The sequence below is a fragment of the Hemitrygon akajei genome, chromosome 6, assembly GCF_048418815.1.
Source record: "Hemitrygon akajei chromosome 6, sHemAka1.3, whole genome shotgun sequence".
NCBI lineage: Eukaryota > Metazoa > Chordata > Chondrichthyes > Myliobatiformes > Dasyatidae > Hemitrygon > Hemitrygon akajei.
In genome coordinates, this window is record NC_133129.1 from 122,543,720 (window position 1) to 122,566,448 (window position 22,729).

Below are 22,729 nucleotides of genomic sequence, written 5' to 3' on the forward strand. Positions count from 1 at the left end.
ATTCTAATTACACTGTGTGTTAATAAAATATTCCCGAGAAACTTGTTTGTAATTCTGTTAATATTCTCATTGCCTTAGGTTTTAGATCTCTTCACAAATTAAGACAATCAAACCCCTTCATTACTCTAAAGACCGCTGTTTTATCATACTTCAACCTTAAGCCTTTACAGTCCTTTCTGTTGCTTTTGACAACTTTAGAGCACCTCTATGAATCTTTAATGTGCTCTTGTCTCCAACCTGTTTCTAAGATGGAAGTCAGGGCTATACACAGTATTCCAAGTGTAATGAAACCTATTATGCTCGAACTAGTTTATTATTTGAACAATCTAGTTTACCTCAACACAATGACGAGTCTTGTTATACATCTAGCAAACACGAGGAAATCTGCAGATGCTGGAAGTTCAAACAACACACACAAAATGCTGGTGGAACAGGCCTGCTGTGTTCCACCAGCATTTTGTGTGTGTTGTTTGTTATACATCTAGTTTGTTTTTTCTGTGCAGGTATTCCTAACTGCTGGTTTAAATTTGGAAACTGAAAACTGAGTTTAGATCTTGAACACAAGGTATATAAAGAATGACCTGAAATTGACTTGATTTATTATCTCAAATGGGCAGAGCAGAACTATAGGATGTTCATGGGTATCTCAGTTATTCAGTTAATTTAGTTAATGTTTACCATCAATCAGCATTGATCTGCCACTTGATCTGTAATTTTTAATGGTCTGGAAGGAACTTGTATGTTGGGCCTGCAAGGGGTATGCATTTTTCATTTTCTCTGTACCGTTTAATTTAGATCATTTCTCCTGGAACATACAACCTATTTTTCTCCTGTCAGGCATTTTCCTTGATTGCTTTTTGTTTAACATAATCAACCTTTAAAACAATTAAAATATTGAAAGCTCTCATAACAATATAATTAATTGTCAATATCTTAATCTCAGTCTCTAGCTTTGTTTTCATATACTTATTTTTTTCCTATGACATAGAACGAGGTCCTTCAGCCCATGAAGTCATGTTGACTCAAAGCAATTCCATCAGTTCCGATTCTCCCAATTATTCCTTTTTAACTATGCTTTCTCCCATGCCCATTTACACCCTTCTGATTCTTTTATCACTCACCCAAAATGAGTGGTAAATCACAGTTATCTTTCAATTAGTTCAAATCAGGAAGTTCTCCTCACTCTTTAAACAATGGAATCACCTGGCTGTGATCTGGTGTTGGCCCTGCAGCCTCGGTGTCACCATTGAACTATCCAGGACTCTGCACATTGTACAATACAATTTACTCACTTCATGTGAATGTCATGTCCACAAATTTTGTGTTTTATTGCCCTAAGTACCTTGGATTATGGTAGATGTAGATGCTATATTGAAGTATATCCTATATTAATGTATATCCTGTTATTTGGGACATCAGGACCACTACATTTTGGCTTAATTAAGCAGCTGTCCCAATAAGTCGAAGTTTCGTGGAAATACTTTAAAAAAAGCTAAACTGAGTAACAAATTATGTATTTAAATAAAATACAGAACAAATTAGAGCACTGCTAGAACGGTCTCGGCCTGAAGCATGGACTGTTTCTTTACTTCCATAAATGCTGCCTGACCTGAGTTCCTCCAGCATTTTGTGTGTGTTGCTTTGGAATGTCCAGCATCAGTAGAATTTCTTTTGTTATAGAACACTGCTAATACTATAAACCACTTATTTAGTTTCTAATAGTTATGGACAAAAGAATTAATCCAGTGTTAGTCCAGAGACTAATTTTTTTGGCTAGTGTCAAATCTTTTGGTGATATCTGAGCAAAGGTCTGAATTTTTTAAGTCTAAATAAAAAAACAAATGATCAAAAATCTCTGCTTTTTGAATTGGTGTCCATCGGCCCAAATACATAACACACAAACACAAGCAACTGACTCCATTTAAAAACTGTTTGCTCTTAGCACTGTAATGTCCACACAAGTGCACACAATTGATGCTAGTTAGAAACTGGTCGGAAATATTCTCCTGTCCCAGTTAAGCAGCATAGTGCCCCAAATAAATGAAGGGAATCCTGGAAAACTTCTCAATTAGTTTCTGTTCTTTCAGAGTTGTCCCAAGTAAGCAGCTGCCCCGATTAGCAGTTGGTCCTATTAACCGAATTACGTATGTGTGGATAAATCATTTATGTCCTCATTTATCATAACTTGGCTTGGGAAAGGGTTGGAGAGCCACAATTTATTTGTATCCATAGGTGTGTGGGGGTGGGGTGGGGTGGGTAGGTACATCTCATCGTCTTATTTCTGATATTTTGCTGTGATAGTCTGGAAATCAAGCAATCTGCCAATGGCCCTCACTGACTAAAGAAGTATATCAAGAATGACCACAAGAAGAGGGTATGGATAACTATTTTAGGGGATGTGGAATAGAAGAGGTGCAGATCTACTATAAATTAGTTATGAGTTGCATGGAGTTGGATAAATATTTCTGCGTAAATCCTTTCAATTAAAATATATTTCATTTTGTTAAGTTTCTCTAGTGACATTCTAGATTATGTAAATTGGAAATGATTGTCATCATGTCCAGGGATAAACTACCAGAGGAATATTGTTGAAGCATTTTTGAGCTCTTTCCCCAAGGTCGCACATATGATGTGATTGCCCAAATACGTTTCATGGTGGTGATGGGATGACGAAGGAGATGTACATGTTCCAGAACTTTCCCTTCCCCATTGTTAATGGACAGCTTCTCACTGAGCTGATGCTTTCCTGGGAAAGTTGCAGATTGTTAATAACTGCTGTTCAGGCAACTTTGATAAAATTTTGTGGTTTGGGAGGTTTGGAGTCGCATTCATTGCTTACACTGAGTGTTGTTACCTGTGCAGCAAAGAATAGATAATTAATCAATAAATACTGCGTCATTATTTCTAGTTGGAGCCAGAAGCGTGGCAACACTTGCCCAGCACAATGCTTACTGATTTGATTTCTGCAAAACAACACTTTTCACTGTATGTTTTGAGTTCATGTGACAAAGTCAATTTATTTTTTATGTGCATTTTAATAGTTAGAATGAATGTGTATATATGGGTAGAATTTTTCAGTTTTATGGAAGTTGATGAAATGCAACATAGAGATCCTAATAGACCTGGCCCTGTCCTTGTTAATTAATTTTTAAAAATTGTCAAAGCTTTCTAAGCCAGCTTTTCTTTTCTCTCCCAGCCTAGCTCATTTAAAATATTAGTTACACTTTAGAAAATGTAGCATTATTTTTAGAACGTGCTCTGGTAATTTCTTAGGAACATTGATGCCATCTCTTCTAATCCTGGATCAAGACTCTTGCATAGCCAAAATCAGGACTTTTTAGCAATGGCAATGTAGGGCTGACTGAAACAGACTTGGTAAGACAGGTCTGGAGCACAACAGTCCCCCAATTAGTTCATTAATCAGACCCAGTCAGATGTAGTTCTCCTAGGACTAGAATATTTAATCTATAGCACTTCCTGAGACAAATTTGCAAGAGGCTAAATAGTCCTATTTGGACAAGTAAAAGGAAAACTGAACCAGTAATTTGTGCTGTTAAATTGTATTGTTGAAGACCAGAAGGAAATGAGGAATATGAATCAGTTTGAATTAAGTGTAATATATTAAAAATAACGAATGTATCCGTAGATTGGGAGTACAAAAACTATTTGAATTGTGTCACACAGATTTATAGTGATAAACAGGATTTCTCTCACAACTTACCTTTTTCTTTATGAAAATTTGTAGGGCACATATACACAACTTAAAGGATTTTTATATCAGCTAATTCAGGCTGGTATATTAATTATGCACTTTTGTATAATGTCCATAGTTTAAAGGTACATTTTGAGAGTTGAGATCAGAATGATTATTTTTGCAACAATGCCACAAAACACTTCCAGCAAAATTAGCAAAAAGAAATTTGCGAAATTGCATGTATTTGTAGTTGTTCAAGTTTGGAGGATTTACTTTGCTTTGAGATCAACACTGCTGTTAGGTACATACCTTATGCCTATGTATGCAGAACTTTAAATATTGAGCAAAATATGAACTTGCCTATAATTAAGTGCAGTATATTGAATTACAATTTTTTTCTCAGAAATGTGTTCAATTCAGTTTATGTAAACCTCTATTAATTTAAACTGATGTGTAATATAGAGGGACATGCATGGGCTGTATAAACTAACCTGAGATGCTTTCATGTTCTTTTGGCTCCATTCTCAGCATGCTGTTTCATTCCAGCCCTCCTGCTGATCAATTCCTGAGTTCATAGAATGGAATCTGAGCACCATGACAAGCATGCCTGACTGCAGTGGACAGTTATGGCGTTTTGGGGCTAGTTCACTTAGGTGCAGCATATTATTTTCATCATGGTTATTTTATAACACAATGAAAGGACAAAGTGAGTGATCAATACTACAAAACTCTTCAAGTGCTTGAAATCGGAAATAAAAACAAAATATACTGGGAACATTCAGCAGGTCAGCCATGCCTCAGTCAAAGTGAGTAGGTTTTGTTAATTTAGAAGGTAGCCAGCAGTAATTGTTATCTGGTGGAAAAATGCAAACCCTGTGCAATAATGATCCTCCAGTGCCATCTGGATTTCAGTTTGAATATTTATGAGTTCCCCTTCCTACTCTTTGTCAGCTTTTCTCTGTACTTTTAACATCTTGAGATGATTACAACCATTAAATTACAGTCTCTTACTATGAAAGATTAACATCAGTAAATTGACCCCATTAATCATGGCCTATTCCAGTCCTAAAAACTTCTTGTAACTATTATTTCCAGAGAACATTGCAGAAAACATTGTCCCAACCTTATTTAATTGACGTGTTCAAAACAAGATTTTGCTGCTTTAGCCTTATTGGAAGAGACAGAATCAGTTGAACCCAGAAGTTTGAAGACTGAAAATATTCCAGTTGTTTTGAAAATTGTAAGATGGTCTGGTATCCTGATGCTGATCATTATCTAGTAAGAATGAAGGTTGAGTGAGAAAAGAAATTGCTTTTTGCAATAGTTTTAACACTCATTGTTCAGCCTCACCAGTGAAGCATGGCTATTAGGTTGGGTCCCATCTGACTTAAAGCTATTACCAGCAAAAAAACTAACACTTATGAATGGAAGAACTTTATTTTTTTAAAAAAACACAGAAGCCTTAATTTAAAGCCATAATTCATAGAATAAATACATTTAAAAATTAACAGCTATCAGGATACTTAACACAATTATTGTCTAGTATAAAGAATGTCCAGCTGTGAATCTCAAGACACTAATTTTTATCCTTCTCAAATCATATAATTTTCAAAAGTGTGCTTTAGCTCACTTGAAACCAGTCAGTTTAATTAAAACATTCATGGAGATTTGTTTGAAGGTCTGATAATTCCTAAATATCTGCAGTGCAATAAAAAAAAGTCTTGTTCTCTCCCAGACAGCTCCTTGGATTGAGGGTGACTTCAGTTTTCTGGGGTGTGAGTCTATGGGCAGGTAGTGAATGTAGGGGCAGGTGGGTAGTAATGAAATGGTGTCAAATCATGCTCCTATATAGCAAGGTTTCTCTGTGCACCTGATATATGGCCTCACTTCTGAATATCATCCAGAATGCTGCTCCTTAATCATGGAGACACAAGAGTCTACAGATGCTGGAATCTGGAGAAACAATCCGATGGAGGAACTCGGAGGGTTTAGCAGCATCTTTGGGGGGAGGGGAGTGGCGAGAGGAATTGTCGATATTTTGGGTGAACCCTGCACCAATTGCTCTAGCAGATTGTTTGTTGATTGAACAGTCATGGGCTAGTGATACCCAGGAGTTAGTGAGGTGTTGCACTTCAAGGAAGCTTTGAGTATATCCTCAAGAATCTGTTTGTGTATATACCAGGTAAATTCCTCTCGTGACAGAATATCCCATTTTGGGAGTCTAATGCTGGGTAAGCATAGGCGTAGCCTGGTGAAAGTAGTATCCTACTGATAGAGTATGTATGCATGAACAGACATTTCTTTTTGCCAAGCAGAACTGTTGGTGATTGTTTTTCACAATATGCATCACAGCAGTTAATGAGTTAATCCAGTGGTCGCAATTTAATGAATTCTACTCTAGATCCTTCATTGAATTCCTAAATTTGTAGTTGCATCATCTCAGATCGTTGAAAAAGCTGATGGTGTTTCAATCACTCCTTTCATGCCCACTCAAAGGCAGAGAATAATTTTCACCTTCCAGACTGAGAATAGTTTGTTCTTAGGACAGAGAAGAAAATGTCTATGCTGTTATGTATAAATTGTGATTATATTTTTACTGCACATCAACTGATAACCAGTTGGACCAGTAAACCAAACTCTTCATTTTTAGAAAACACCAACTCTTCTAATTTCCCTTAGCTTCAAAAGTGGAATTTAATTAATGTAATTACCAGGTGGATTTTAATTATCATGCTAATTTGTCTCTCCCCTGCTGTTGCTCTACTGCCAGCCCTCATAAACTATTGTATTTTATAATCTCAGTTTTAAGAAATGCAACAGTGTTTAAATCCACTGAAGATGGAACCACATAGAACTAATATTGGACCAGTCCAACAAACTGTGTTCCACATCTCCATCACCTGCTATTCCTGCCAGTTACAGCAAAGCAAAATGTGATTGTGTTCCTATTGTGGTTAACTGGAATATGCAAATTTATCTTTTCATTAATGATGAAAGGTGAGTGTTGTCCTAAGTCTAATTCTTTAAAAAAAAATGCTTAAGAATGCTGTTAACATTTTTTAAAAGAATAGCTTGAGGAATATAAAGTGATAGCCTTCATTGTTATAAATTAGCTGTATGCAATTAATGTTACACTATCTTTAAAGATTTAAAGGAATGTGTTTGGCCTATCAAAATGCACTGATAAAAATTTATTTAGTATTGAAAAATTATGATTTCTTTAAGTTGAAAAAATCATTATGATACATTTCTTATAATCTTGAGAATGAATTTTGCTGCTTCAGTCTCAGGATTTTTCAGTATACCGTTGTAGAGTATGATAGGAATTAACTCATTTGTCTCCAAATTTGTTAAGCTATCTTGTCCTCATTTTAAGAATGGGTTTCCACAAGCAATGATATCCTAAAGAAAGAAGCATTGATGCAGTTATGGGTTCTGAATATGGATGTACTGTCAGTTTTGTGAAGGTTAACATTTCTTAATAAAGGATGTGTAAAGGAGACTCAGAAATACTGCCATCTGTTGTAAGTTTTCCACTCCCACTTAGACCCCTCCCTCAAATACTGTGGTTAAGGAAAGCACCAAATCAATCCAACTAAGGTAATCTTATGGTGCATCATGCAATGTGGTCGGTGCAGATTATTTCTGTCTAAAGTATTGACATTGTAAAGACATAATTTTATGTCTTTACACTGTACTGCCACAAAATAGCAAATACAGATTTCAGTAATAATAAACCTGATTCTGGTATTTTTAAACCATTTGTAACTTTTTCAAGATTAGTACCATTCCATATTTTGTCATGTCCAAGAGTAGTATGGAGCTTGTACATGTCAAGCATTTTCTAGGCCCTCTTGTTCTATGCACCGTTTCCTGCCTTGGAACCTAGTGAAGCAACTGGCCTATTTCTGAATGATCTTTAATTTGCTCTAGCTCAGGGCTCGTCATACCATTGACTGACTGCAGAAGTAGCCTTAAAAAGAAACTTCAAACTCCAGACATACTTTTACCTGTTTTTACTTTTACCAGACATGTTTTCCTATTATAAATTATCTCCTAAAATAGTCCTGGAAGTTGCTCTAGTATGTGAACTCCCAGTATATAGAGAACTATAAAAGCAGTAATGAAGATATAATTATGCAATTAATTTCATAGCGTAGTTTCTTTTGTTATCTGTACTTATACTTATCATTTATCTTGTCTGCCTGTTCCTATTATGATACATAGCTGGTGCTTCTATGACATTGCTTCAAGCTTTGACAGTTAACAACAAATGAATTCAGAATATCCTTAACCTGACTGGAGAAATGAATAGTTCTGCAGTAGCTATTTAATATCTTCTTGTACTCAAAACACTTTGATTACATATGTGAATGCCCAATCTCAAGCACACTGATTTTTAATGATTCCTTCCACTTGCCAAATTCTAGCACTTGTCAGAGTTTACAGATCCAGTGAGATAGCATCTTGGTTGACAGGAGGAGTCTCTGTTTCCTGTCTGTTTTTTTTCGTTTGATGTAGAGCAGATTAGGGTAATTTTGCTTAATTCAGAGATGTGTAGAGGTGATTTTACGAAATCTTACTAAAACTGCAGTGACAACATCCAGTCTTTGTTTGCTGAACTCCTTTGATACAGATTTTCGCCAAGTATCTATCAAGAAAAATTGTCTGCCATGGGTACCATGTTCCGTGCAAGCAGTGTTGTCTGTAAATAACATTCCCTCAGCCTAAAGATGTGCATTTTAAAGGCAGCAATGTGAGGTGACTTTTTTTAAATATGGAAAGCGATTTTAAAATCCAATAGTACACAGAGCTAATCCTGTCATAGCTTTTGGCTTGTGCTCTGAAAAGGTAATAGTGTAGTAACCAAAATCAATTTAAAAATTCCAATTTTGGCAAGACAGGAAACAGTACAACACTGAACAAATGTCGCTGTCTGTATTGTCACACTACCTGCTCTGTACTTCCTGATAATTTCATTTTGTAAGCAAAAACAGTGTGAATGTGGCAGCAATCAGTGAAGTTCTATAGACTAGAATGAAACCAGCATCAGTATTATATCCATATACTGTAAGGCAGTGTGAGAGAAAAAAAAACAGAAGCTTTCTCAAAAGGCATATATAACTATGGTACATTATAAATTTTTCTACATTTAAACTTTCCAATGTAAATTATTTTGTCAGTGTGATATTTCCCCTCTTGACAAATTACGCCCAATTGGAAGGCATTTAAATTTATTTTCTATATGTATTCAGCTGCCTGAAACAGCCTCACAGGGGCTCACTGTATGCTCTGAAATAGACTAAAGGCTTTACAAATCCTGAGGGGAATAAATGCAGTTTTCCGAATGTGTCAACCTTAAATGTTGTGGTTCTCTAAACTTCTAAATTAAAAATGGAAATAGTTTTTTAAAGTATGCTTTTCTTAGGCCACTTGAAGTTCATTTTCATCATCAGTTTTCCTTTTTGGACTTTGAATGCAATGAAAACAGAGGTACTTCCCCAGGATTTCCAGTCTGTAAGAACTTCAGTAAACTAATCAATCAAACTCTTATCACCACAGACTGTAAATTTTCTAAATTAAAAAAAAATCTACTTTTTGTTTGCTCCCAAATTTGCTGAAGTTGTTAAGGATCGTGTTCCAAAGCTGTCATCTCAGTCATTCTTGTGCACACACAAAATCTGGTGTAACACACACTTGATATATATCCATACATGCCCAACTATGAATAAAACAAGCCTGATAAAACATGGGCACTTTTCAGAAGACCAATGGAAACAAAAATCATTCTTTGTTTCTCTCATTATTCCTATTTAAGTTGTATTTTAATACACCTATTAAAGCCCTTGGGTATCAGAAGACTGCACTTAATTGATCCCTGACCCAATTTGTGGTGGCAGTGGTGCAGTAAGGAAACTGCTTTTTAGCACAACAATTTGCAGAACTAAAAAAATGCTGATGGTGATGTTTCACTGCATGTGATCTTAACTAATGCAGCAATACATCCTGGTTTAAAATTGTTTTTGTTGCAAAGAGATACCCTAATGATCTCTAAATGACTTCCAATCACTTATGAAGTTTTAAAAAAACTTTGCCAGAGTGACTTTAATACCTCCTCAGCAAAAATTACTTTGGCGGAATCAATATTTAGGTATGAGAGTAAGCAATGGCAGTAGGAATCACTGGCAGCGTTTGAGACATGATTATCCTTCATGCAGCAGATTAAGAATTGATTCATAGATGGCAGTCCTTACAAAGGACGCTAACAGTTTACAGTTTTTTTAAGATCCTTACCTCATAAGCACAATACTTCTACCCTTTCACTATTGTGTTTCTATGAAATCAGGGAGATGGGAAGTGAAGGCAAACAAAATGAAAAATGGAAAACAATACAAGCAAATATGGTTGAGTTTATTTGCCTCATGTTCCCAATTTTAAATCAGATAATTAAGCAGGAAGTCTCACCACATAACAATCCATTAAGGAGGGTAAAGCCAACACTACAACTGTTTGAATGTGCTGCAGTTTGTGTAAAATGTATCATTACACTGCTTCAATATCAGTGCTTATTTTGATGTGATAGTGGTGTTCAGATTTTGAAATTGTATAGGTTTTTCCAAGTTGGTTTGGTAGGTTTCAACAGGCTTTTTATTGTATTTCTTTCTAATATTGTTTGTCCAAGATTTTGTGCTTTTTTTTGTTAATTCTTACAGTTTGCTTCTTATTTACTCTTTTTTTGCCTTGTTTCAAAGCCATTGAATTTTAATTCGTGATGTATCTAAATAATAGCTGTACTTAACAAAACAAGGGCAAAATTCTTAAGATGCATCTGAAATCTTTTGGATAATTTGTATTTATTTTATTCTTTGCTAAGTAAAGATGTACACAATGTTTTTTTGGACTGTTTTGACCATGTCTTTTTGTACAAAGCAAGTTTGAACCAGCCGAAATATTTTTTAGAATGACAAATTTTGGTTTGCTTGATTTGACATGCTTTTTTCCCCCTAAGGAAATGGTGGCCAAAATAAATTTTACTGGAAATTACAATCCAGCACAGTTTCAGCACCTTTGTATAAAGTTTTTTTACTGTTTTGCAGTAATTGCATCCCCATTAACAAGGGCACAATGGGAGCATGCCTCAAGCTTTCTGCTGTTGTGCTAGGAACATTTAAGAATGGCAAATCTGCCACACAAAAAAAAACAGCATTACTCATTCCTGGATGAGTCATTGATTCTCAATGCAAATTAGACCTGGATCCAGTTAAATCTAGGTAAATAGTTCCTAGGCCATTCATACAATCAACAGAAATAGTTTTTTTACTCTCTCTACTCCTTTTGAATTGCTGATTCTATTCTTCCGGTGGGCTTGAAAGAAATTGCAGGATCTGAGGAAGCATCGTGGATGCAGAATTAGGTAATTTTTTTCAAATACTGAGATGGGCAGAGACATGATGGAAGGATTAGCATTCTGTGTTTAATTACCTAACTTTGATATTCTTTATTTAGACATAGGAAAGTACGACACAATCAGATCCTTTGGCCCATCTGGTCTGTGCTGAACCATTAAAACTGCCTACTCCCATCAACCTCCACCCGAATCATTCCCCTCCCATCCATGTACCTATCCAAACTTCACTTAAACTTTGAGATTGAGGTTGCATGCACCACTTGCACTGGCAGCTTGTTCCACACTCTCACAACCTTCAGTGAAGAAGTTTTCCCTCATGTTCCTTTTAAACTTTTCATCTTTAACCCTTAACCCATGATCAGTTGTAGTCCCACACAACCTCAGTGGAAGCCTGTGTGCATTTACCCGAACTATACTCACAATTTTGTATACCTCTATCAAATGTCCCAGCCATCTTCTACATTCTATGGAATAAAGTCCTAACCTAATTAATCTTTCCTTATAACTCAGGTCCTCCAGTCCTGGTACCATCCTTATAAATTTTCTCTGTACGCTTTCAACCTTATTTACATCTTTCCAGTAGATAGATGACCAAAACTGTACTCAATACTTTGACCTAGGGAGACAATGTGCCAAATCTTTCTTTATGACCCTAATTATCTGTGATGCCACATTCAACAAATTTATGGATCTGAAATCCCAGATCCCTCTTGTTCTAGTGCATTCTTCAATGCCCCACCACATCCAACCCCTGGTTTGTCCTTCAAAGTGCACACCTCACACTTGTCTATATTAAATTCCATCTGCCATTTTTCAGCCCATGTTTCCAGCTGGTCCAGTTCCCGCTGCTAGTTTTGAAAGTCTTCCTCACTGTCCACTGCACCCCCAGTCTAGATATCATCTGCAAATTTGTTGATCCAGTTTACCACATTATCATCCAGATTGTTAATAAAGATGCAAACAACAGACCCAACACCAATCTCTGAGCACGCCACTATTCACAGGCTTTCAGTCAGAAAGGTAACCACTCTCTGGCTTCTCCCACAAAGCCAATGTCTAATCCAATTTACTATTTCATTTTCAATGCCAAGTAACTGAACCTTCCTGACCAATCTCCCATGTCAAATGCCTTGCTGAAGTCCATGTAGACAACATCCATTGCATTGCCTTCATCAACATTCCTGGTAACTTCTTCAAAAAGCTACAAGGTTGGTTAGACATGACCTATCATACACAAAGCTGTGTTGACTATCCCTAATTAGTCCATGCCTAGTTAAATATTTGTATATACGGTCATTCAGAATATCTTCCAACAACTTTCCAGCAATTAATGTGAGGCTCATCAGCCAATAATTCCCTGGTTTAATATTAGATTCTTTCTTAAAGTGTAAAGAGAGGCTAGAGTGGATATCGGACCACTGGAAAATGGTTTTGGAGAGATGGCAATAGGGGACAATGAAATGGTGGACAAACTGAATAAGCATTTTGCATCAGTCTTCAGTGTGGAATACACTAGTAGTATGCCAGAAGTTTGAGTGTTAGGGGACAGAAGTGGGTTAAGTTGTCATTACGAGGGGAAAAATTCCTGGGAAACGATGGGTAAATCACCCAAATCAGATGGTATACACCCCAGGGTTATGAAAGAGGTGGCTGAAGAGATTGTGGAGACATTAGTAATGATCTTTCCGGAATCAGTTGATTCCAGTCTTCAAGACAGGAGAGATGCAGAAAAAAATTAAATTATGTCAGTTAGCCTGACCTCAGTGGTCGGCAAGATGTTGGAGTCCATTGTTGAGAATGTGATTTCAGGGTACTTGGAGGCACGTGGTAAAATAAGTTGTAGTCAGCATGGTTTCCTTGGGAAAATCTTGCCTAACAAATCTGTTGGAATTCTTTGAAGAAATAACAAGCAGGGTAGACAAGAGAATTGGTGGATGTTGTGTTATTGAATTTTCAGGAGGCCTTTGACAAGGTGCCTCACATTAGGCTAACAAGTTAAGAGCCTAAGTTATTACAGGAAGGATACTAGCATAGGTAAAGACAATTGGTAGAAGCAAAAAATTTGAATAAAGGAAGCCTTTTCTGATTGGCTGCCAGGGTGTGTGTTTGGACTGTTTCTTTATGTATTATGTCAATGACATGAATGACAGTCAAGGATGACATGGATGGCTTCGTGGGCAAGTTTGCAGACCACACAGACTGGTGGAGGGGCAGGTAGTTTTGCGGAAGTAGAGAGGCTACAAAAGGAGGAGAATGGGCAGAGTAGTGGCAGATGAAATGCAGTGTCGGAAAGAGTATAGTCATGTACTTTGGTAGAAGAAATAAAGGGGTTGACTATTTCTAAATGGAGAGAAAATTCAAAAATCTAAGGTGCAAAGGGATTTGGGAGGCCCTGTGCAAAATTCCCTAGAGTTTCAGTCAGCAGTGGGGAAGGTAAGTGTAATGTTAGTATTCATTTTGAGAATATAAAAGCAGGGATGTAATGTTGACACTTTATAACGTATGGGTGAGGACTCACTTGAGTATTGTGACCAATTTTGGGTCCTTTATCCAAGAAAGGTTTTGCTGACGTTGGAAAGGGTTCAAAGGAGTTTCATGAAAATGATTCCAGGATTGAAAGGCTTGTCATATGTAGCGTGTTTGATGGCTTTGGGCCTATATGCATTGGAATTTATAAGAATAAGGGATGACCTCATCGAAACCTATCAAATGTTAAAAGGCCTCAACCTAAGAGTGGACTCATCACAACAGTGGAGGAGGTCATGTATAGACATATGGGAATGGGAAGTAGTTTGGAGGAACAACAAACTTGTTGGATAAGTTGTTTGGGTAACCTCCAACCCAATGGCATGAATGTCAACTTCTCACACTTCCAGTAATACTCCCCTCCTCCATTTCCCATTCCCTTTTCCCTCTCTCACCTTATCTCCTTGCAAGCCCATCACCTCCCCCTTTTCTTTCTTCCATGTCTCTTTCACCAATCAACTTCCCAGCTCTTTACTTCATCCCTCCCCCCTCCCGGTTTCACCTATCACCTGGCGTTTCTTTCTTCCTTCCTACCCGCGCCCCCCCCCCCCCCCCACACACACACACACACACATCTTTGAAATCTACTCCTTTTTTCTTCAGTCCTGCTGAAGTGTTTTGGCCTAAACAGGTGATACATTTTCCCATAGATACTGCCTGCCACATTGAGTTCCTCCAGCATTTTGTGTGTGTTGCTTAAATCTCCCCATCCCTTTCGGCTCTATGCATAGATTACCATTCTGATCTTCCAGATGACCAATTTTGTCCCTTGCTATCCTTTTGCGCTGAATGCATCTGTAGAATCCCTTAGGATTCTCCTTCACCTCATCAGCTAGAACCTCATTGCTTTTCTCTTGCATTTCTGATACTCCGTAAGTACCTCGTTTGTTTCTGTCTGCCTATACCTGCTAGGCACTTTTGTTTTCCTTAACCAGGACCTCAACATCTCTTGAAAACTAAGGTTCCCTAAACCTTTTACTCTGTCAGGCACATACAAGTTTTGTTCTTACCTAAACACAAGAAAGTATGCACATGCTGGAGGAACTCAGCAGGTCAGGCACTCTCTATGGAAGTGAATAAAACAGTCAACGTTTCAGCCAGGACCCTTCAGGATCGCTTTAATTCCGTACCATCCACCAAAATTCCAATCCCTATTCCCGACTTCTCTTGTGCCACTATGAGGCCAGCCTCAGTGTGGAGAAGCAACATCTTATATTCCATATGTGTATCTCCAAACTGACAGCACGAACAACGATTTCTCCTTCCGGTAAACTAATTTCCTCCCTATTCCGCACTCTGACTTTTTAACCTCTTCTCACCTGCCTAATACAGCTTTAGCACGGTCAGCAGGATCTTGAGAGGGTTCAATACTACAAATAGAATGTAATGTAATCAAGAAACTTTATTGAGATGCAGCATGGAATATGCCCTGTTGGCCCCACGAGCCATACCATCCAGCAAATTATTACTGCTACCCTTTTTGTAGATCTAACTAAATTACCTTTATCATTTCTAGACACTGGAGATTACTGTTTCAATAAACAGCAAATTATTAACTTTTTCTGACACAGCTGTCTATTGTATTTTCACTAATTTCCTTTTTAGTAAAACAAGTTGGCCTGCTGCAATTTGCTGAGGCTATCTGTTGCAGAGATGAGGAAGGATGGGAAATTTGAATATGACAATAAGTTAGCTCCAAAGATGTACCTCATATTTGAGAGTTAAGATGTAGATTTGCCCTCAACTTGCTGATTTAGTTCCTGCTGTCACCTCTATAGTCAATTGTAGAGATACATGGTGAATGATTTTACATTGAAACATTTTGAATGCATAAATCAGTCACAATGTCCATCCTGCAAACTAGTAAGACTCGGTGATTATCCTGTACCAAATCTACTATTATATAGCTGATCCCTTTGCAATGTTATTTAACTTTATGTAGTGTTAAAAAATGGCAGCTGTAAAAAAAAACATCGGCAAGGTTATTTACATGATAATTTGCATTTTATTTGAAAGTCAGCTTGACCATTACATTATAAACAAACTACATATGATTGAGGTCTCTCATCAGTGTCTCTTCCCACCTATCCTAAAAAAGACTGCTGTACAGATATCATCCAGATTACACAAACACAAAGCAGTGAAGTTAAATGTCAGTAATCAATAAAGGATTAACCATGTACTAAACTTAACTATAACAATTTTACTAACAGGATCTTTATATTATGCTAGTAAACACGGTTGTTGCTTTGCTTTTATCCACAGAGTGGGGTAGGGATAATGAATGTTATTTTCTCAGGGCACTAATGGCACAATGTACCATATGAATGGAAAAAGGAAACATCAACAGTGCTCATTTTTCTGTTTTAAGCCATTAACTTAGTCACATTGATTAATACTAACTTATTTACTCTACAATAATGGAAACGTAATACCACTAGTATGACAATTTATTCAGGCAAGATGTACAGTGCTTAAAGTAGTGGTACTAGAGGGCCACTTGACTACCTTTGTGAAAAAATTAGACTTATAAACACTTGTGCTTTGACTTTATATTTGTCAAGATATAGGACCTCCCCCCCACTACCAGAAATACTTCATTAAGAACATTAACACACAAATGCAATTTTTAAAAAAGATATATAGAAACTACCAGCCAGCAGGAAGATGGATTAGGTGTTTATGCTTGGAAAAGGTTTCTTCAAATGGCCACAGGTAACTACTTTCAATTTATAAAAGGATCATGTTTCTCAAATAGGCCCAATAGGAATCAAAGGAGTAACCACCATGCTGTGAAAAAATTGAGGAATGGCTTTCTTGCTCAAAACCTACCAATTATCCATATTTCTCCCTCGGGTTCCAGTTCCAAATGCATAACACCAGTTATACTAAGGTCACTTGAGATCCTACTTAAAAATAGCTGCATTTACTTAGTGTTTTCCCAAAACATCAGGTAGCTACCTCCAACATAGAAAACACAGCAGCCAATTTTTACAGTGCAAACTTACCCCTCACAATAAGGTAACGACCATACCTCTGACACATCTAAAAACAGGAAAGAGTTTATAGAACAGATTAAATCTGCTCAAGTAGAAAATGGACAGGAGCAAGGCAAAATATCATTCCACGGGATACCAGATGATATTTTATGAATACCATTGGCACAATTGGCAATTTTGGTTAGTATTTGTAAAACCTCGATCATCTACATAAACAAACCAAAATAGGAAAACCTGGAGTTCCACACCATCAATGATCTTCTATTTTGATCAATGTTACTGGGAATTGAACAATCAAAAACAGAAAAAGACAGTTATTCTAAATCAGAAATTACAGCAGCAGGACCAGACTGCACTAAAATACCATACCCGAGTACTTGCCACTGTATCCGCTTTCTCCTAGGTACAGAGAGAAAGCTCGGTCCCAAAGTCTAAGATTAGATGACAAAAACCCACTACACCTCGCACAGTTTTCATATTGTAAGATCAATGGAAAAATGCAACACCCACTGTTCAGAGTTGGCACTTGGGCAATCAACCCAACAGATCCTCACCAAGGGCTATGATAAAACCAATAAAAAAAAGTTAAATCAGAATGTTCGGCAACCAAGGATTATGAAAACTGCTTCAATGTCTCAAAAAGCTATCATAAGTACATAGTTTTAGCAACTCGCAACAGGCATGCTTGATCTAGTTTGCTTGTGATGGTCATTTCTGTGCATTAAATCCCAAATATAGTCTTTGAGACAATTATACCCATGCCTGGTCACAACTAGTGCATTCTTATTTGATCAGATCCTGCCACATAAAGTGACAAAGGGTGTAATACCCAGAAATCACTAAGAATAAAACAGGCTACAAATTTAAATAGCTCTAAGAAGTGTGTGAACATTATTTAAACCACATTGATAAAACTGGATATTTTATCAGATTTGGTTATGTACAAAATGAACTTGACTTTTAACTTTTTCATTAATTTCTAAAATGTCATATTAACATCCACCCACAAACTGTAGGCAATGACTAGATTCTAGCATTGGTGGCAGAAGAGGAGGTGCACAGGAATAAAATATTACTCACTCATGTAAAAGCAGTACACAACATTATGTATGGAAGCAGGATTCATCATCAAAATGCCTTTTTTCACAGAATGTGGGAATAGTTAATGATCCATTCCTGCAGCAAGATCTTATTAATCCATCCCTCAATGAAATACACAACAAAATTTATCATAAATTGTCAGAAGATGCAATTACATCTTAAAAGGGAAGAAAAAAGACAATTGCAGTAAAGTGGTGTTTGAAAGTAGTAATAAAATTAAAGATTGAGCATATCTGCATGGAGCATTGTCCCAGGAAAACAGCATCCATCCAAGACATACTCTCTTCTCACTACTGCTATTAGGAGGGAGGTACAGGAGCCAGAGGACCCACACCAGCAGGTTACCCCGAACCATCAGGGATAACTTCAACTCAGTTTCATTCACCCCATCACTGAACTGTTCCTACAATATATGGACTCACTTTCAAGGACTTGTCAATATTTATTGCTTATTTATTATTATTCTCCTTTTTTAAAATATTTGCAGTTTGATGTCTTTTGCACAGTGGTTGTTTATCATCCTGTTGGGTGCAGACCTTTATTGACTATTGTGTTTCTTGTATGCTTTCTCGTCCCAGAAAGGTGCAAGGACATATAAAAAAAACATAAGTGGCATTTTCCAACTATTTCCTGTGTATCCCTCCCTTTGCATTATTGGAATATTGATTGTTAGGATTGGTTTGAAAGAAGATTGTCTTATACAGGGCAAAGGTTCAGACAAGAAGTCTCTATTGATTGGCAATTGATATGACGAGTCAGGTCAAAGAGATATAACTTTTTGAGGGTAATTAAATAACCAGTGGCAACAATCAAGCACTTGATCGAAAAAACTTGAGACCACTACTAACTCCCTGCTCTGAGAATAATGCCAGCTTCTGCAACAGTGGTACCTTATTCCACAAACCAAATATTCAAAGTAAAAATAAAAATCACTTCTAAAATATTCAAGAGCAATTTCTTTTACCTTGACTGCACGCAGTCAAGAATGAAGATGATTTGATAATTCACCTGTCAATCATGATGCAGTTGGTTTCTGTTTTCTCTAGTTTTCCTCGTAAATTTATTTCTTGCTCCATTTCCAATTTATCAGCTAATGCAGTGCGGCTGATAAATACTCAATTCCCTTTTACCAGTTCCCTTATGAACTAACTGATCATAGAATGTGTAAAAAATGGTAATATCTGAAAATGTGGAACTTAAAACCCTATCATTGGAGGCCTCAGGATGTATACACTCAGAAGAATGTTTCCTAAAGAGGGTTTGATTACACAAAGTGGTTCATTTAAAAACTATCAGAGTGGATTAGTGAGGAAATAGCAACTACATAAAATATTTTTTAAATTTCCTAGATTGCCTTACAAGTATTTTATCTACTCTTTATAACTGTCTGAGGGAAAGCTATGAGCTTCCCACTTTTAAGTACCATTGCTGGTAAAAATATGCTTAGATATCTAGGACTGTGATATCAACTCATTACAAAAGTCAGCCACAATTCATTGTCCAAAAGTTCACATGCCAGGTATCTAGGTATTGATCAAAGAAGAGACATCACAGGGAACTGGACAGAGGCCACTAGATCGCACTGTTACTGATACATTAATACAACGTCCACAAAGGATAAAATTTCTTCTGCCAAGCCCACTCAAAAAATTATAGTGACATGACATTGAGTATATTAAGGCAATAAACAAGACTATTAGCTTTAATAATTCTTTTCTAAGTGCAAGAATCTGAAATCTGTCCAGTCTATTTATCATCTGCTTGAGGATCACAATGCACTGAGCTATGACATATGACACTTTTCTCTTCCCTTTATGGTTTACCAAGATATTCACAAAAAGATGTGACTTCCTCTACAAAAACTGATACACTACATTGCATAAAGAGACCAATTGTTGATGAATTGTAGCTTCAACAGCAGCCAGTACACATTATATTTGAGAAATGTTGAGTTGAATACCTTGGAAGAATTTGAATTAAGGAACACAATTTACTAACTGGACCAGAAATAAATGGCAACAAAGTACACAATATTTAAAGAAGATAAACTCACTATCAATGAACCATTAAAGACAATTATGGTTCATGTTTTTTTCAACAAAAACACCAAAATCATTATTGTGAGAACATGTATTCCTAGGTATTTTCACTTCTATAGTACTGTGTCCTTGAGGAAGTTCATGTTACATCCTACAAATCATGAGGACATACACACAGTGGCCACTTTGTTAATGCAAATATCTAATCAGTCAATCATGTGGCAGAGATTCAATGCATAAAAGCAAGCAGACATGGTGAAGAGGTTCAGCTGTTGTTCAAAACAAGCAACAGGAGGAAGAAATGTGATCAAAGTGACTTTGACCATGCAATGGTGCCAGATGGGGTGATTTGAGTATCTCAGAAACTACTGCTCTCCAGCGATTTTCATGCACAACAGTCTCTAGAGTTTACAGAGAATGGTGTGAAAAACAAAATAACATCCAGTGAAGGATGCGGATACAATAGGGTCTTTTAAGAGACTCCTGGACAAGTACATGGAGCTCAGAAAAATAGAGGGCTACGGGTAACCCTAGGTAATTTCTAAGGTAAGGGCATGATCGGCACAGCTTTGGGGGCCAAAGGGCCTGTAGATTTTCTATGTTTCTATGAACAGCAGTTCTGTAGGCCAAAACGACTTGTTAATGAGACATCAGAAGAGTATAGCCCAGTGGTTCCCAACGTGGGGCAATTTGATTTTTAAGGGGGGCAATTCGAGAATGAGTTATTAACAGTGAATTTTTTCTAGTAAGTCTGTGTGAGTGTATGTGCGAGTTAATACATATGTGTATATGCAGTATGCATACATTAAAATACTTGTGTGTATGTACATGTGTAATTGCGTATGTACTGTATATGTAGTGTATCACCATCATTACAACCATCAAATGGCTTTCATAATTAAATTAATGAATTGACTGATGTAGGAAGGAACGAATGAACAAGTCCAAACGCGTAAGAAGCTCATACGAGGTCGCGCCAATGCTGCTTTTTGCATTAGCTTTCGGTTCTTGGTGGTGTGAAGGTGTGTACATTGCGTCATCTCTTTTAAACGGTGTATCTGTCTTTGTATGCTGTAGAAACGAATCGGCATTGTTTTATTTATTTATTATTATTATTATTTTAATATCACTTAATGTTCTTTTTTTTTTACAATTTCTTAGTAATTTCTTCCTCAGAACTTTAACAGTCCTTTGGTTCTTTTATTTTTCTCTTTCATGAATGCCATGTTCTTTGGAAGCTTGTTTAAACCAAGTTAATGGTCTTTTAGGCTTCCTCCAGGTGAATAGGAGTTCACTTTTTGAATAATAAGAATTATACATCACCACAGGGGGCATCAGGATTTTAGAGGTGATTAGGTGGGGCATGGCCAAAAAAAGGTTGGGAACCACTGGTCTAGCCAGACTGGTTCAAGCTGAAAGGAAAGTAAGAGCAACTCAAATAACGATGTGTTACAAGAGCGGTGTGCAGGAGAGAATCTCTGAAGACACAACTTGTCAAACCTTAATGTGGATGGGCTACAGCAGCAGAAGACCACACCGGGTTCCACTCCTGTGCCTAAGAAAGTGGCCACTGAATGTACATAGCCACTTAGCATCAGATGATAAAAAAACACATACAGATTCTAAACTTTATATTAGGGCAAATTATATAAATTTATTGCAGGATGCCAATTAAATGGAAATAATGGGGTCCCAGTTTGGGAAAATTTCAAGCCATTTGTTTAAAAACAAAAGATCTGACAGTTGATGGAGCAGAGTTAACACCACAGACATGACACTCAGACATGTCCCAAGAGAATGAAAGCACTTTGACACCATGAACTCTCTTTTGTTCATCTCATCTGCTCTGGCCAAGTCAGTTCCCATTGTGACGGAATGATAACGAACATGTTCTCTCTTTGGATTGAGCAAATCACTGAAGTTAAAACAATCATTAAAAAAATCCACAGTAATATTCAACATCCCAGCACTGATCAATAAACTCTTTTGACAATGACATTTTCTTCTGACCCATATCTGGACAGGTCACCATGCACCTCAAAGTTACACCTGCAATATATTACAGAAAAAGACTGTCCTCTCCTTGAGTGGACTGGCAAAATGTGTGCAAAGGCTACAAAACTGTTTCAACCCCCTACACTTCATATAGCAAAATGGCACGCACCACCACAAAATAGTTACAGAAAACATTATTTTGCTCACACAAAGAAATCAAGAGTGTTGAAGTGACACAGTAACATTGCACAACATATAAAAATTCAAAAGACTGGTGAACATTACCCACAGATCAATTTGTCTCAATGTAGTCTGTACTGAAATATTAAGACAATAGAAATTACTTAAAAACTTCTCAATATATTGTAAAATTTGTTATAAAGCTTAGAAAGTACAGAGGAGGTGGGAAAGAGAAACATAAAAATGTTTAACAACTCAGGCAGAGGTATGATGGAAAGAAAAAATATCACTCCAGCTGCATTCCCAACACACTGACTCTCAGGTACGTAAATGAATGAATACAGCTGGGGAATCCAGCCCAAGGTCTATGGAGATCTATACTGCACACACATTCCACTACACGCAGTATTAAAGACACACAATCCCCAACCCTGGCTGAAAGGGTGCACCTTTAATTTTTCTGCTGTGCGGTGCAGCACACAGGTACATTGTCATAAACATTTAAAAAGAGAAGAAAACCTGATTTTATTCTATGGTTTAGGACATTACAGCTTCGTCAGAACTGGCTAAAAATATCTCACTGTAATTTTCAAAAAGTAACTGAGCAAAGTAGTTAATAGGGTTGATAGCACTGAGCGAGATTGCAGCATCCTTTGCCCACATGAGTGTTGGCCCAAAAACCAGTGCCAGGTTGGATGGTGTCATTTTATTCTGTTCACTGTGGTCAGCGACCTGGAAGCAGAGAGGAAACAAAATGCAGTCACGTTAATATATCAACCATCTGGAA

General features: G+C 37.0%; 1 protein-coding gene across 3 annotated transcripts in view; it reads right to left on the reverse strand.

The window, feature by feature from the left end:
- Positions 1–15,610: 15,610 nt before the first annotated feature.
- Positions 15,611–22,729, reverse strand: part of arhgap1 (Rho GTPase activating protein 1) — a 518,954-nt gene continuing 511,835 nt past the window's right edge. For all 3 annotated transcript variants that reach the window (XM_073049175.1, XM_073049173.1, XM_073049174.1), the window contains one exon: positions 15,611–22,674. In XM_073049175.1, coding sequence (XP_072905276.1) covers positions 22,480–22,674 — 195 coding nt within the window. In that variant the 3' untranslated portion in view covers positions 15,611–22,479. The remainder of the gene's footprint in view (positions 22,675–22,729) is intronic.